Source organism: Amblyomma americanum, chromosome 2 (assembly GCF_052857255.1).
Source record: "Amblyomma americanum isolate KBUSLIRL-KWMA chromosome 2, ASM5285725v1, whole genome shotgun sequence".
Lineage (NCBI taxonomy): Eukaryota > Metazoa > Arthropoda > Arachnida > Ixodida > Ixodidae > Amblyomma > Amblyomma americanum.
Window position 1 is genome coordinate 40,652,421 of NC_135498.1, and position 16,864 is coordinate 40,669,284.

Genomic DNA, 16,864 nt, shown 5'->3' on the forward strand with positions numbered 1-16,864 from the left:
AACAAAGAGCAAATACTCGCGTTTTTTTTTCTTGCTGCTTTTCAACATAGCTACAACGAGCTTCGCCACGAGACTCCTGAGCTGCTAGGAGAAGCTAACTTTTCGACGACCTCAAGGCCATGCGGCGTGCACGGGCACAGGAGAGGGGAAGAGAGAGGGTCTATGCTTGTGCTAAGAACGTGGCATGGGCTGTGTTTTTGTGTGTCTACATTTTTTTCCGAGCCGTCGACCAGCTGTAGTTAGCTTGAACAGGCTGAGACCGCATTGTAATAGTTTTTTTTTTTTTTTCAAGCTGTCTCAGACCTCTCCTTCACGCTATATTCATGGTCGCATAATATACATGTAAGTAGGATGTTTTGTTTTTATAGATTGAATGAACCCCTACTGCTAAGCGTTGGTGGTTTACCAGTATTCCTAACAAGTTTCTTTGATGCATCTGAGCATGATTCTGTTGACATTCGGAAAACGCACTTGGAAGTTATACTTTTGAACAACTATTGCATACTTGATAATGTGCCAGTATATTATTATCTTTCCCTTTCCTTTGTTCTGTGCAAGCCTAAACACAATTTAATATGCCTAATGAGGCTCTCTTTTCTTAAGGATAGCCACTGCAGTGCCTGGAAGGCATGTTGCAAAAGAGAAAATGGGGCGCACAATTACCTTAGAATTAAGTTATTCAGTAAGTATGTAATCCCTGTATGCAGACTGAGGGTGTGTCAAGTTTCTTATTTGGTTGATATGGTTCTTTCCCAGTCACTTAAACAGCCTAATTGTATTGAGAGCATAAAAAAAAAGATGATAGTGCAGAGCTGTGGGTGCTTCTGTTTCTCTTTAAAACCGCTTTAAATGTAATGACGCAAACATCTTTTTTGCACTGGCTGCTTTTTTACTCTTGTAGAATTCTCTGCTTTACAGGTGGTAAAGAAGAAAAGATCAAGTTACTGAAAACACAAAAGGAGACAGTTTACATCTTCGAACGTCTTGCCAGAGCCCAAGAAAGGCTTGTTCTGCTGAAAGCCTGGAAGTATGGTGTGAAGTTTATAGACAGTGGTGTCAAAAAAGAGTAGAGTGCTGCAGCCTGCAGTGATAGGAACTGATTGGAGAAGCCAGCGTCAGTTTTACTTTGAATGAGCTGTGAATTTTGTCAGGACTACTTTGATTTTGGTGCTCGACATTTTGGACGTACTAAGTTCATCTGTGTTTTAGAATAGTGCTACTTCTCTGATTTGTGTGCATTGAAGTTTCAAGCTCGCACGTTGTGCAACTAGTGTACAGTGTTTGTGTTTCGTGTAATTGTCGCTAAAGTTTTATAAACAAATTGTACATTTTGGAAGAAACCCAAAGCAGAATTTTGCTACTTTCCTGGTACTTCTGGGAGTATTTTTAATTTCTAAATGTGCATGTTGGGTATTAAGGAAAGATATTAAAAAGCTCTAGAGCTTCGGAGCTCCTAGATGTCATTTTCATAAGAGCATAAGTATTTGGAGTGAAAAAGAAAGGCAAATGTTCATTACAATGGACAGAGACATTGAAATGCCTGAAGCATGAATGCTTTTTTCTGATGTTGCTCGCTTACTGGCCACTGCTGTATTAGCCCTGTTTGACTCAGCCGTTTTTTCCACCAGTGCTTGCGAGCAGGGACAGTCTTGGGCATTTCCATAGTTTGACATGCATGGTTCATTCTGTTGAAATAATTTGCAGTATAAACCTCTGTTTTCTTAATTTGTACTTTTGTAGCGCTAGCTACATTACGGTAGCATTTCGAGCCTGCAGCGTGGCAGCGCCGCCACGCTGTCACGTGGTTGGTCACGTGGTGCGGAGCAGCTGCCGGCGGCGCAGCGTCATAGCTGATCATGTGGTTGGTCACGTGACCAAGTTCCACTCGGCCAGCTGTAGCTATCGCGTCACTCCAGGTTTAACCAGAGCTAAACCACCGCCAATTTTTTTTAATTCCCTTTGACAATGCGCAACTTTCTGACTGAAACATTGTGCATGACACAACACTTTTGGATGTGTTAGGTGATTGGGGAAAATTTACTTGAAATGAAGCAGGTATTCTTTAGCCTGGGTACTGTCTGTCTGTCTGAAAAACTTTGTTATACATGTACATTACAGGAAGGAAGTTTGAGGTGCATGCTATGGCAAAATGCTTGATTTGACAAGTTCCTTTCTATTTGTGATATGTGACAAATGGATGTTTTTTTGTGTGTGTGTGTGACCATAGCATGTGATAGTGATGAAATTGTGGCTGAAATACCATATTTACTCACATAATGAGCACACAATCTGAAAATTTGGGGTGGCATCTATTCTGCGGAGTAAGATATTCAGAAAAAAACTGTAACAGTAAAAATAGGACAAAATTGGGCTGGTGGAATAAATGCTTTGTCTGGTATGGCTCACTTTTTATATAAAACAAAATGCACTCTTCAGCGCTGTTTCCATGCTCAAGAGGATCACCAACAACTTTTATCATAAGCTCGCATGTATAATTCACAGAGAGACTCATATAAGAGAGGAACTGGGGCTCACTCAAGCACAACTCGCAGCACAAAGCCCAGCAACAAGTTGCTGCGGTGCTAATGTGGCATTTTGAATAGAAAAGCCCACTGTGACCAGGGTCCGTGTTCCAAGTTTGTGTCATAATAAAAAGCGTTATAATCTGCCACTGGGGCCACACCTGATTGGTCGAAATGCCAGAAGCAGATGTTGGTTCGGTTGCAACTGTGAGCGGCGGCAGGATGTTACTCCGTTGCGGTTGCCGCAGCGTGTGGTTTGTTATGTTTGACGTCACCAGTCTGGTTTCTTTGACTCTTTTCGCTGCATCCGAAGCACCACATCCGTTTGCGGTGTTTAAACCAATCAGGTGTGGCCGCTGCTGCAGGTTATGACGCTTTTTATTATGACACAAACTCTGGATGCAGACCCAGGTGTTTATGTTGGTTCTCGGATTCCTCACAGAACATTTTTATTGGCTGTTCGTCTCATAAGGTGAGGTGTATAGTAGTCGACATTCTACAGATGTGGTTTTACCTTATTGTGTGGTAGTTTCGATGTCAATAAAAGGGCGCCTGCTAGCTTTCACTCTGGGTATTGGCAGAGAGCGTGTCAAAAGAAAGCGAAGCGTTTATCATTTATTATGCGAGGAAAAAATCTTTCTGAGGGGGGGAGAATTCATTCGTTACACAAGTAAATGTAGTACATGCATAGAATTCGTAGCGCTTCATGGACAAGTTTCAACACCTCAAAGCGTGTATTTCTTGGCAGTCGAGGGCAGCTGGCTTAAAAATTCTAGGCGAACCTTGCAGCCTCTGTTTTTGATGCATGGTGATTTGCATTTGTGAATGGTGCCTACGTTTTCGTCTTTATTCACCATGTGCCTTTCTTTCTCTTTGTTGTCCTGATGTGCTTTTTAATGCTTTGTGTGGTATTGTATACCGTGCGCAATGTCCTCTAGTGCATTGTCCATCATTCTTCCTTCTCATTTCCCCATCTTTCTGTCCCCTCTTCTCTCTGGAACAAGTAGGCATTGTGCCTTTTGCAGTGGTCGTTACCAACTTGCTCCATGTCCCTCCCTTTTGTGTCTGTACGCAATGTTTACTAATGAACCATAGAAATTACGATGCAAAATCAGCAATGCCTTCCTGTTGTATTGGTACGAAACATGTTTGGAAGTTTTTTCCCCATCCAGATGATATAGCGTGCTACCACATTGCCCTTCGCACGGTGCAGAATCCTATACTACTGATGTTTTCCTGCGATTAATGTATTACGTGCCACAACTCTGCTACCATGTTCTGAAAAAGTCAGCAACAAAGCCAATGACGGGTGCTACATTGCTACTCAAAAAAAGAAAGAAAAAATGTGCTGGAGTTTCATATGTCAACAATTGCTTAACATTAAAAAAAGCGGTGATTGAAGTGAAATCACCCACAGTTTATTTTTGCCATGTGTAGCTTCAGTGCTTTATCTAAATGTTGCATACCAAGATGTGTAGTCACAAAAATGGATGTTACAAACATAACCCTGGTCTTGACACAGATTGTTTGTATTAATCTTTTTTTGCTGTTTTCAGTTGTTAGTACCATTTAGTTAAATATGAATGGCTCAGCTATTTATTGCTGAGCTCTGAGAGCACAAACGGCCATGGAGTGAGCACTCCTAATTGGGCCACAGAAACTGTCATGTCATTAGCTTTGCCCACCCACTTTGTTTGCTTTTACCTAGAGAGAAAGAGATAATGTAAAGAAGTAAGGTAATTTTGAATAACTGCTCCACGTTCGTACTTTGCAGGATTCAACAGTCACAGTGAGTTGGTGCCAGCTCAGTTTCCAAACCCCGTCAGCACTGAAGGACCACTCGTGCCGAAAGTGGGAGGTGTTCACATCAAATCTGAGCCAGTGTCGCCACGAGCTTTTGAAGATGAGCCATCGCTAGACCTGGGAGATTCTGAGCTGGTGTCGCCATCAGCTACTGAAAATTGGCCATCACTTGGCATGGCAGTAGGAAATATACACATGAAATCCAAGCCAGTGTCGCCATCAGGTACTGAAGAATGCCACACTTTCTCTCCATACAAGTCTGAATCCTCCAACCCTGTGGGTGTATTGACTTTGCATAAAAGCCCTCCAAGTGGTCGCCACATTTCGCTCAAGTCCTTTTCACTGGGAAGCTGCCGCACTGCACCCCTACCACCGTCAACTTCAAAGGCAATCTCCGCCCATGCGTCGTGTGGAGCCTCGGACTACGGAGTGTACGGGTACAACAGTGAATCAACAGATGGAAGTTCTGTTTACAGAGCCTACATGCCTGAGCCAGAGTCTGGGCTTGATTCAGCATCCGAAAGTCGGAGCCTTTTTTCGGGAGCAAACCCTTTCCAAGCAGGGGTGAAATCATGCAGCCAGAGAGGGCAGAAGGGTCTCCAATTCAATCTTAAAGCATCCAGACGGTACCGGCAGAAGGAAATTCAGGAGCAGCATAAAGAGCTGGCTGCACTTTCAGAAACAAATGCCAGTTTAAAAGCAGAGGTACAACGCATAGAATATGTCATTTCCCAACAGAAAAGACTTCTCCAAGATCTCTTTGCGAACAAGTCCACAAAGTAGTAATGTTCTGTATTCATAGCTTTCCTTAAAGGGACGCTGAGGTCAGGTAGATGTTGGCTTGTATCGACAGGGTACTGCATTGTAATCGCAAAGAGGCCACTCTCACCGAAAACGAAGCTTTTATCAGCAAGAAAGGACCTAAAAATGAAATGCAGGTGCTGCCATCACTGGCCGATTTCCCAAGTAAAGTCGATGTGTGAACACCGTTTTTTGGGAGCGGATCCCAGAGGTTACGCTACCCTGCCATGCACTTCAAAATGGTGGCAACCTGTCGTTTTCAGTAGGGTTAGCACAAGTTTGAATCGACTGGCAGGAAGACCTTTAATATCAAATTTTCTTGCCGATAAATGCGTGTTTTGCTTTTCAGACAAATGCCAACGGAGCCAGAAATAGCCAGATAGTCGGTTTTTACTATAAAAAATATTTGGATAGAGTTGTCGTCAGTTTCCTTTAAAAGCTTCTCTAACACAGATGCTTAACTAATGCTGAAATTGCATATAAGAGGCCTGAGGGGTATGATAATATTAGAGGTAATGTAAAACCATTAAGTATGCAAGCTTTACGACACCAAACAGAGATGTAGGAGCCCCAAGCTATGTTAAGAGTATTGAGGCAGTTGTGACATTTTGTTGATAACGCAAGATTTGTTAACACATGTTACTGTGAGTGATATCCTGCGTAGCTTTGCACAGAAATTATGGTAAGGTCTGTTTATGAAGCCAGTTTAAGTAAATCTTAGTTTTCCACAGCTGTGTTTGTAATGTATGTTCAGCTGATGTATGTCTCGGTATAGCTGCTTATCACTTCTTCGTAAAAATTGTTTTGTATATACCATAGCAGTATGCCATTTTAGCTTAATTGCTCTTAATTACTCTTCGAGTTGCTTGCCATTCTTTCATGCACATTGTACTTTCAGGTGGTTTACTTTGGCATCATTTGGCAATTTGCATATGTGCCATACCTGCATAAATTATGTAGAAGCATGTACTTAAATAAAATGGACCTATTTCCTCTACTTGTACAAAAGTATGGTTGATGTGTTGCAATTTCATACATGTTTTTGCATCAAGAGGACTGTGCAGTATGGGATACTCCATATGTGTTAAGAATATAAGGCAGTGCACTGGAATGGACACAGACAAAAACGCATAGCAGTAGAGTTAAGAATACGGGATTCTAATTACATTTCATGGGATTGCAAAGGTGTATACAGTGTAATCTTAGTAGCTTGAAACCATTTCAAACATTCCACTTATTCGAGCAGACACTTTGGTCCCGTCATCAAATACATTAGAAAAACTAATCGATTTGATGTCTGCATTTGTTCTATAAATTTTTAGTACCCTTCAAGTCAGAATTGTGAAGAGCTGACTGTGTATGGCAGCACAAAGTTTCAGCACTTTCTTTTTCCTGATTTGCAATCTTAATTCATGGCTCAAGCTGAGCAATTAACCAAAAGTCTAGGTTGTCAAGGTAGGCTAGCTGAATGTGTGCTAATGTAATCAATGCTATATTAGCACACATTTGCCCGCAGCTTCCATAATGTAGGTAGTCAACAATACTTCCACATGAGTTTTTTTTTTTCTCATGTCAAAAGATTTAGGGAGCAGTGCAGGGCAGCTTTCTAGAGATCTGCCTGCTTCGCATCATAGTTGTTCTGTGTCAGTTCCGAACCGTCACTTTGATGCAGATCTTTGCTCAAGGTGGCCAGATATGTTTAAAATGTCAATTGAGATCATTCCTTAGAAAGGTGCTGGCAGCTGCATTATGATGAAAACAAAATCTAGAACTGCAAAAATACAAAGTCAAAATTTGACACTGAGCCCTCACAGCAATGGCTCTGATGGACCACATGCAGCTTCGAGAGATGGCAGATCTCTCGTGCCACGTAGTACATACTATTGTCTAAACATGCCAGCTCGTAGCAGAAAGTTGCATGGCTTTATATGACATTCATGTAATGGGAAATTTTCATGGTTTAACACGTACAGTTAAAAAAGTTTCAGAAGTGGAGGGGTTTAGGGAGCTTGGTTCGATTGTTTTTCTGTGCGATATTTTATTAATGAAAGCCAGTTGTGATGCCTCACGAGGTTAACATTACGAGTTATATTATTCGAGGCACTTTTACCAGACCCCTGGGGCATAGTGCATATTTTGATTCATCAGCGAGAAATGGGGAGATGTAATGTCCGTGCGCTGTGGCGATACAGTGGTGCTGAGCATTGGCACGTTAATCGGCGCGGACTGCTAGGAATCGGGGTGCCTAATTTTATTAGAACGAGCGATAAACCACATAACACAAAGGGTGCCAAATGTTTTTTTCTTTTTTTTTGTTTGCTGGACAGTAAGGTTGTCTGCGGTAAAGGCAGATTGACGGGCTCTAATTAGGCGTAAAACTATTCCTAATTACTCGTGAGAGTCGCACTGCACATCTAAAGCATGGGACACGTGCAGGCACGCACACAGGCATTCTCAATGCGCGCAGATCGCATTGCGCAGTTTCGGTTTCGGTTTCTTTTACCGCACTATTTTATGTAGCGGAAGCTCAATGTAAGCCGCATGAAGTCACTCAACTTCTGGGTCACGTGAGCTCTGCACGAGCGATTGTGGCTGAATGTAGCGCGCGTTGTCAGAAATCGGAGCTTTGGGGAGTGCGATCGTGAGCGTTATTTCCTCGCGGATCCCATCTTGGGCTGGCGCGCCGACGCACTTGACCAACGGCTAGCACGAAGCAACCATAGACGACCTGTGCGCTTCGACGCTGCCATCGGCAGGGTCGACCGCCGAAGAGCCCAAGAACATGTCTGGCGATCACCGGACTGTCATCAACGGGAGCCCGAGCCAGTATGTGAAGCTCAACGTAGGCGGGTCCCTCCATTACACCACTATTGGGACTCTCACCAAGCATGACAGCATGCTCAGAGCGATGTTCAGCGGACGAATGGAGGTTCTTACCGACTCGGAAGGTGAGTGGTCGCAGTCCTGTTACTGCATATTATGCCACTCCCATCGCGAGTCATCGCGCCGACAAGGAGTGGATGCGCCCGTCAACTTTCTGACCTCGGCTCGGGTGGTGTTTGTGAACTTTGCTGCTTTGCACTAGATGTTTAATCTTTGCTATCCTCTATCTTACGGTGCCCAGCTATTTGCAAACCAAACATCCAGCTTGTCTTGTAGCGGCCGTGTACTTCTGAATTGACGTCGAATCTGTGCTCTTCCGCTTTCGCTGTTTGCAGGCTGGATTCTTATAGACCGATGCGGAAAGCACTTCGGCACTATCCTGAACTTTTTGAGGGATGGCTCAGTGCCGCTGCCGGAGTCTACGAGGGAGATCGCCGAGCTGCTGGCCGAAGCCAAATACTACCTCATACAGGCACTCGTCGAGAGCTGTGAAGCTGCCTTGCAGAAGAAGGAAAGCTGGCAGGAGCCAACTTGCAGAGTTCCACTCATAACTAACGAGAAAGAAGGAAACTTGCTAATAAGTACTTCAACGAAGGTGAGTTTCACAGTTTAGCCCCGATTTTTCACTGATTCCCGTGTAAAATCGCAAACGTAGGAAAACAAGCTTCAGAACGCTGGTGCATCTAGTTCGTAGCAGCGCATTTCAGTACAGTTTTTGTCTGATTGTTTTTTGATAATGGTTAACACTTCATCTCATGATGTATGTTTATAAAGCTATTGACATAGCTGGTGGCTATGTGTGCATATTTCGATAGCCACCAAGGTTCACGTTTGTGTTGCATGTTTGCGAAACCTATTGCTGTTGAAAGTGTATACGCACATGATGAACATCTTATCGTTTTGCTGTTTCAGCCCCTGGTAAAGCTGCTTATCAATAGACATAACAACAAGTATTCATACACCAGGTATGTTTCCTTTTTCTCAAACATGTTGACCCTGATAAGATAGGCTTGTGCCATTATGCATGTTACTCATGCAGTTTCCTGAGATGCATGAGACTTGTTGCATGCTGTGTAAACAATGCCTCTACCTAGCAGGATGCCTGCAGCATGAGTACATATTTATGGCCATTTTCACCCTAGATATGTAACTCTTGATGATTCACAATGGAAGCTGTCTTTTTACCTTAGTTTAGGTAAGGCTAAGATTTTACTTTTGTGTAATTTCCGGTAAACTGATTGCTTCCATACCTGGAACAGAAATTCCATTTTTAAGACAGCAGCTCACGTGAAATATCCCAGATTGAGCCACAAACAACCTTCTTTGTTTTGTTTTGATTAGGTGACTGGCGTGTATGCGGCTGTAAGTAATGTGTTCAGCTCTTGAACACCAAATAGTTTATTTAGTTTTTATCTCTCACTTAATTTCTGATGGTAACGCTGCCTTTCTAAAACAATTTCTTGGGAATGGACAGCCGCCTTGCAAGATTGCTCCACCACCGGAAATATTGTTTGTTCCATGTACTATGCATTTTGTGGGAATGCTGAGTGCTAAGAGCATTCCTGTGGAGGCTCGTGTTAATAATTGTTGTACATTTTGTATGACAAACATGACTGATTTTATTGGCCTACTGCATTTGTTTTATATACGCCTTGCACAGGAGCATTTTTGATCTACAGTGGTGCTGATGCTCATTGAAATTTCAAGCATAATGACTGTGCATTGTTGCTGCATAGTGAGGTTCAGTGCTTATAGAGAATTTGTCCACAGTGTAAAATACAGAATTTTTTAAGAGTGTTAAAAACTTTGTTTCTGAATCATTGCTAATGAAACATATAATTTGCCAAGTTTTATAATATAAACGAGTCTTGTGCAAAACAGTCAGCTTCTTTCCAATTGTGTTGTCAGGTGTACGGGTTGAAATGTCCGTAGCATCACTACTGCCTCAGTTCCACCGTTGAACTTGCATGCTTGCCAAACATTCCCATGTATTTGTACAAGATCGTTTATCGTACAGTTGTCATTCTTGAGCATTGTAACATGATACTGCAGCTTGCTTCACTGGCCTTTCTTCTCCTTTTTGATGTCTGTACTTTTAGTATTTGCTTTCAACATCATCATTTAGGAGTTGCTCTTTATTGTGGTGTAATTACCATGGCTGCTGTGATGGCATGCCAGCTAAAAGTAATCCATGCCATATTTTGACGCTCCTTTTAAGGTTATGGCGTGCACAGAATTCTGTTTCAAGAACTGCTGTTTTATTGATGGGGTTTGCATTTTTGATGAAAGCATGCGCATAGTCACTTGCCACAGTTTGCAAGAGGGGCTGAAATCTGACATAAGGCAGAGTGTGAATCAGCTATTGTGGAGGTGTTTGTCTTCCTCTGAAAAGATAGCAGTGACATGCTACAATCAGAAGTACTGTTTGTGCAGTGTTGAGAAAAGCAGCAACATGGAATTTGTGGTAACTGCATAAAAATGCGATCTTCATTAGGTAATGAAAGTTAGAAACGTGCAACTTAGATGCTGGCTGTCAGTGGAACTTACTCTCAATAGAACATTCGATAGTCAGCACTTATGTCTTATGTTCCTTGCCCTCATTGCCAAAGGAAAGTCTGATTTTTGAGCTGTTAACACTTGGTGCACTAAGACCAAGTAGCCCAACTACAAGTGCTTACGAACCTCATAGTTCCTCTTTTTGTCCTGCATGTGTAAACTGTATGTGAAGGGCGTGAACTGAATTAATTTACAGATCTTTACGCAGGGAAGTGGCAGTCCATGTGGTGGAAGTAAATTCTGTACTTTTGAGGTGCCGTGATTGTTTGCAGAGCTACTACAAAGAAAATTCACTGAATGAGTGGTCCACAAGTTAGTTTTCATTTTTTTCTTGCAAGTTTATTGTTGCAGCTCTTGACTGGATCAGCAGTTCTACTTGAGAAGTTTTTAAAAACCTGCAGAAGTTAACTTACCCAAGACGAGGCAAAGAGTGACTTGCAGTTACGAGCACCAAAGCAACCAGTAGCCCTTTTGCTTGGAAAGGACTGCAGATAACATTAAGATCATATTTACCTATGGAGTGGTGTAGTAAAGCATAGCACAGTCTACAATTTCATTATGTGTCTTGTTTCAGTTTAAAATAACTTGAAGCTTTCTGTGAAAAGTGGCTGAGAACGCTTTTCTTTCTTGTTTTCTGCAGCACATCAGATGACAATCTTCTAAAAAATGTTGAAATGTTTGACCGGCTGTCGCTGCGGTTCTGCAGCCGTGTCTTGTTCATAAAGGACGTTATTGGCAGCAACGAAATTTGTTGCTGGACCTTCTATGGCCATGGCAAGAAAGTGGCTGAGGTTTGCTGCACATCCATAGTCTACGCAACGGACAAGAAGCACACTAAAGTAAGTTGTTCATGCTCTTTTGTATGGCTGTGTGGTTAAAGCCAGCACATATGTTTAGGAGCAGGGGCTTGTTATAGCAGGAACGAGTTCAGCTTGTTTATTGCCGAAGTTATGTGTTTTCGGAGTTTACTTTTTCACTGATTGAGAGGGTGTTCCTTGCAGTTATTTTTTCTTGCGAGAAGTTTTCATTTTTCAAGGCTTTCGTTTGCTCTTTCTGTAAGTTCAGAACTTTTAAGATGCTTATCATTGCTGCTGTTTAGCTTTGTTTATTTATTTGTTTACTTATTTTTTACCTTCAGGGCCACAGGCATTACAGAGGGGAGTGGGTTACCTAGGATAAAACAAAACAGTTAATATTATTGGAACACAAATTCAGCTATCTCCTCAATATACAAACTTAGCTAGTGCTTTGCGAAAACTTAGGTTATCTTCAATGGCTGCTGAATACTGAGGAGAAATGTCAAACTAAGCAACATATATGTAGATTATTCCTTGGGACCTGTACCAGTTTTTTCGTATGTGTAGTTTCTTTTACTGCTTGCACTCAATCAGCTGAAATGTTCTTCTGCAGCAAAGGTGAAGGCTTAGGCTAGTTGATGACCTATATGCAATTAAAAAAAGCTCTGCTTATAGAGACAAGGACAAGAAAGAAGGCACAAAATAGCATGCTGACCCAATTATTTTATTCAGGTTGAATGATACTAAATAGAGGGAAAGAAGGAACTGATACAAAGAAACAACAGGTGCTGCGTGAGCAATGCATGCGCATTACACCAAAATATGAGGCAAGGTATGATATGAAAGCCACAGTGTGAAAAATGGTAAACAAAAGAAAAAACTCAGAAGCAGTAACTATCTTAAGTGAAGGACTGCAAGAATAAAAAGACTCGGGACTTAAAACGACATGTCCATTATGTAGCCTTCAAGTGTGTTCCAGCAACAATGCTGAAGTCATTGCATGAATACTGTTCTTTGCTTCTCTCAGTGCATGGGCTGGCCTTCCCAGCTTTGTTGGGACTACATTGTGTTTATGTATGTTGTGGAATTAGACTCGCAAACTTCAAGTGATTACAAGCCGGCTAGTTGGCTATAAGCCGATTGAACTGAATTTGTAAGTGTAATCTGTACACTTCATCTGTGTTGCTGCCGAAGTGCCGTTCTGTGCATATGAAAGGAATTTTTTGCGATCTGATGTAGAGGCATACCTTCTTCATGTTAAACGGTCCCTGAAAAGGTTGTTTGAGCTGGGCTATAAAATGCTCGCGTTATGTAGAGTACAGACCACTGAGCATTCATGCCGCTTACGAGACCTCAAATGCAAATGGAAAATTGACAATACATTGTTAAAAATACCCACTTTCGCACCTCATGGCGACCAGTGGCGCCGGGCTTTCTCTCGAAACCTGGCATACGACGTCATGTCATGCAAGTGACGTCAGCAGCCAAGGGTTATCATTGGTTTGCTGCGCCAACTTTTTCAGACGCCACGCAGCTACCATAGTCGGGACCACTCTGGCTGGTCCCCCGCCCCCCCGGGGAATTCCTGCGCACGATGGCAGTCAAAGGGGCTGTGTGGGTGGGGCAGGCAGAGGAGAGTTGACGTTTCAACGTGTGAAAAGTGAGGAGATGAGGGGGAAAGGCTCAAAAATGCAGAAATACAACTTTTGACTGCATATAACTCAGCTTCCACAAAATGCATTAAAAAAAATTGTTGCTTAGGATATTTGTGAAGTGGCGTCCTTTAACATTTAAGGTATACCGCAACTTTATTGAGAATCCCTTTCAGAGGCGCTTTAAGCACCTCAAAGCTATTTCTCAGGGCTGTCTTGACAGCTTGTAATTTGTATTGCAGCCAGCTACGTGCAAAACTCATATTTAAAGGAATTCACATGGAATCTACATCTAGATTCTGTCATGAAAAATGAAAACAAACGAGGAAAGATGTTTCAAAACTTCTAGGTAAAAACAAAGGCTACTTATTGGTTGTAAATAGTACTTCTTAAATTTTGAATTTTTGGAAACATCAAGATCAACAAAACTTTACTAATGAGTGTTCCTTAGGTTCTTTTGGACTTATTCAATAACACAAATACCTGCTTATGTAGCAAAGTGACGCAGATTTGTTGTATACTGGTCTTGATATATTGTACATTACAGGTTAGTAGGATTTGCAGTGCCTAGCTTGACATGCCTGTGTGCTTGAAATCCATCTTTGTGCATGTCGGTTTATGAAGTTTCTATTTCATGACGTAAATCTGTAAATACCATCATATGCAACCATAACCCTTCTCAGTGAACCCCCTGCCATTGGAGCACTCACATTCAGGACGTCGCATCTTGTAATCATGAGCTGCAAGTTGGGAGAATGAACAAAGCACTGTGGTTGTGAGGGCAAAAGTTTCTAGGGCACCTCATGTAGTTACTGTCACGGTGGGAATGATGCTGTCAGTTCGCACTAGAATGAAAATAGTCGTAGTAGCTTGATAATTACTACTGTCTATGCAGACAGCCTGTTTAAGTTTGATTCACAGTCAGTCAGTCATCGGGTGAATGAAGCTTTTGGAAAGCAAGGTGAGGGCGCTGTTTGTTTGTAGGTTTTTTTTTTTTGTAGAAGAATTTCTGTTCATGTGTGCTGGTTCCTGTAGTTCTTTTTGTTTCTGCATTTTTGTAACGAAGAATTTGCTTAAGGCATAGCCAGCATCCCTTCAAAGAGTGTTCAGTGCCCCTTCAGAGGATATGAATAATCAACTAACATATCATTCAGTAGTCCTGCTTCATTTTGAACAGTGTGAAATTTCATATATATTTTTTTGTCCTTGATTTAATTGAGCACCTGGCAAAAATGCCACAAGCAGGTTAATCCAGTATTCTCTATTCTTGCGGTATTGTGAATGGCATGAAATTTTCTGTTGCCTGTGCTTTACAATGACATCAGTAGCTGACTGGATACATTACAACTGACTGTAGGCTAAATGTGTTACTAGAGTTGTCAGAGCTGCAGGTAAGTATTGTAAAGCATACTTATGTACTTTATGGATTATGAATGGTTCATAGAGATGCTTTCTCTTCTACGATTTTCTCCAGTTCTCTTTTCCAATGCTATTTTTCTGCCACCAGGTTGAGTTTCCTGAAGCTCGCATATACGAGGAAACCCTCAACATCCTACTCTACGAAAATCGCAATGGCCCAGACCCAGAACTGATGCAGGCAACTAGCACGCGGGGTGCCGTTGCCCGAGGTGCCACCACCTGCTACACGAGCGATGATGAAGACGAACGGCGTGCCCCAGTGGGCGCGTGTAGTGGCTGCGCAAGTGCACGCGACTCGCGAGAGTCATGCCACTTGGGTCGCATACGGAGCACGAAGCAGAGCAGCTGAGGCAGTCTGTACGTCGCTGCCTTGCTCCTTCGCGGAATCTCGCCAGTGGGGGCAAGGTACAGGCAGCTGTCATTTGGTCGCTGCAAGCCAAGCTTGGCATCTTTCTGCTGTCCCTATATGGACCTCGCCTAATGTGGAATCTGACGAGCACTGTGCTTGTCGACACATAACCACCACCAATTCTCTCAAGGCGGCAAAAGTGGGATGCAGGCTGCCTTGTGTGAGTTTCTCTCCTGTCCCTGATGGCTCGCACTGCGTGGTTGGTCATGTGGAACACTCGCTTGTGCATTGCTACCAGGCGGTTAACTTGATCTGAGAAATGGTGTGTATGTGTATGTGCCCCTGCAGTGAGTTTTTAAAATAAGTGGGCCACACAATTTTTATGCCGTGCAATCGGTTGTTGGCGGAAGGCCTTGTGTGCTGGGGACAGGTGTTTGTACTCACCAGTGTTGGAAATCAGTCAGAGGTGCGAGATTGATGACTGTGCCAGACATCTTGGCCGGGTAAAGTTTTCCCAGCACCATACAAGTTTATCAGCTACCACCAAAGCCAGCTTCTGAAGAGAAGTAATGCACTGTGGTGACCTGCAGATTTTTCTCCAAAATTTTTTTTCTCTTGGCGTCATAGAAAGTGGGTGCGTTGTCGTTGCACTGCCCTTGCAGCACACAGAAGCGAATGGTGATTTCTGGCCGTTCAAGACAGCCCCGGCTGTAGGCATGTTCACAGAAGAGCTGCCTTTGTGTGGTATGGTTGTTTAAATGGCCCAGCAATATTTACCACACCTACGCGAGAGATATAGGGCTGAGCAAAGCTAGACAAAGTTGAATGGCAGAGCTGAAATCTGCTGGTCTTTGGACCACACATAGCTGTGCTCAGCAAATGGAAAGTGGCTTTTCTCCTTGTTGGCTCATAAAACAAGCATCTTGACGGTATAGGAGAACCAGTTTGGGACAGTGCATTGTCAGGCAACTGTGTCTGTTCCAAGTTGTCAGGGTGGGTGTTGTTAATGCCCAGCTGCTTGAAAATGACAAGGAATGTGCAACACATTTGTAGCAAGCAGCTGCAGAGCAGATTTTGTGAGAATGGGAATTATGTTGCTTGAGGTAAACGTTGTCTCTCTGCATTTTCCTTATTGCTGGAAGAGTGACTGAAGTTGTTCCTTGATGCTTGTTTCTAATAATAATAATAATTGGTTTTGGGGGGAAAGGAAATGGCGCAGTATCTGTCTCATATATCGTTGGACACCTGAACCGCGCAGTAATTTGGAAGGGATAAAGGAGGGAGTGAAAGAAGAAAGGAAGAAAGGGGCGCCGTAGTGGAGGGCTCCGGAATAATTTCGACCACCTGGGGTTCTTTAACGTGCACTGACATCGCACAGCACACGGGCGCCTTAGCGTTTTTCCTCCATAAAAACGCAGCCGCCGCGGTCGGGATGCTTGTTTCTTTAATCTTGTTTCTTTAATCATTTTTCTGTCGAGAAGAATGAATTTTGTAACTACTTGCTCTAACATGCATTTATGGATCTTGTGTGAGTTTCACACGCTGTGCTGGCTTAGCCAAAATTTGATATGTCAACTTTGGCTTATACAGCGGATGCCTCCTGGGGTTCTAGTGGCACATATGTTGCACTTCGCTGTTTCGGTAACATTTTGTCGCCTAAATTCGCCGTTTAACGAAGGGCACTTCATTGACAGAGTCTCAACTGAAGGAACTCGGCACCTATTCGGTTTTATGGAGCCCCATAGCAGCGTTCTTAAACTACACTGCTTGTTGAGGCGTCATATATTCAGCAGGAATGCTGAGCAATTCATTTGTTCACTCATTGTTGCCTGAGAAACACGTAAAAGATCTGTATTGTACAAGTTGCTATCTGCCGGACGCTTAGGGTACTGCTAATTTATGCATGCAAACTCCCTATAATTATTTTGTGCGACAAATTGAGTGTAATACTGATTTCATGAACGAAATGCTGTCGCTGTTAGTTTGCGACATTGTAGATGCTGTTTATTCATAACTAGTGACGGCAACTAGGGAAAACGTCCGTCACTAGCTTATTATGTTCATGGCCTACTTGCACAGTAT

General features: G+C 42.8%; 1 protein-coding gene across 1 annotated transcript; it reads left to right on the forward strand.

Moving 5' to 3' along the window:
* Positions 1–7,678: 7,678 nt before the first annotated feature.
* LOC144121075 (BTB/POZ domain-containing adapter for CUL3-mediated RhoA degradation protein 3) lies at positions 7,679–15,951 on the forward strand. Its single transcript, XM_077654018.1, has 5 exons — positions 7,679–8,074; positions 8,345–8,604; positions 8,922–8,974; positions 11,206–11,404; positions 14,522–15,951. Exons 1-5 carry the CDS (start codon positions 7,909–7,911, stop codon positions 14,780–14,782), a joined length of 939 nt encoding a protein of 312 aa, XP_077510144.1. The 5' UTR covers positions 7,679–7,908; the 3' UTR covers positions 14,783–15,951.
* The last annotated feature ends 913 nt before the right edge of the window (positions 15,952–16,864 follow it).

Coding starts and splice junctions, on each gene's coding strand:
- LOC144121075 (XM_077654018.1), top strand. CDS start 7,909: ATGTCTGGCGATCACCGGACTGTCATCAACGGGAGCCCGAGCCAGTAT. Junction 8,605..8,921: donor TAATAAGTACTTCAACGAAG/GTGAGTTTCACA, acceptor TTGCTGTTTCAG/CCCCTGGTAAAGCTGCTTAT. Junction 11,405..14,521: donor CGGACAAGAAGCACACTAAA/GTAAGTTGTTCA, acceptor TTCTGCCACCAG/GTTGAGTTTCCTGAAGCTCG.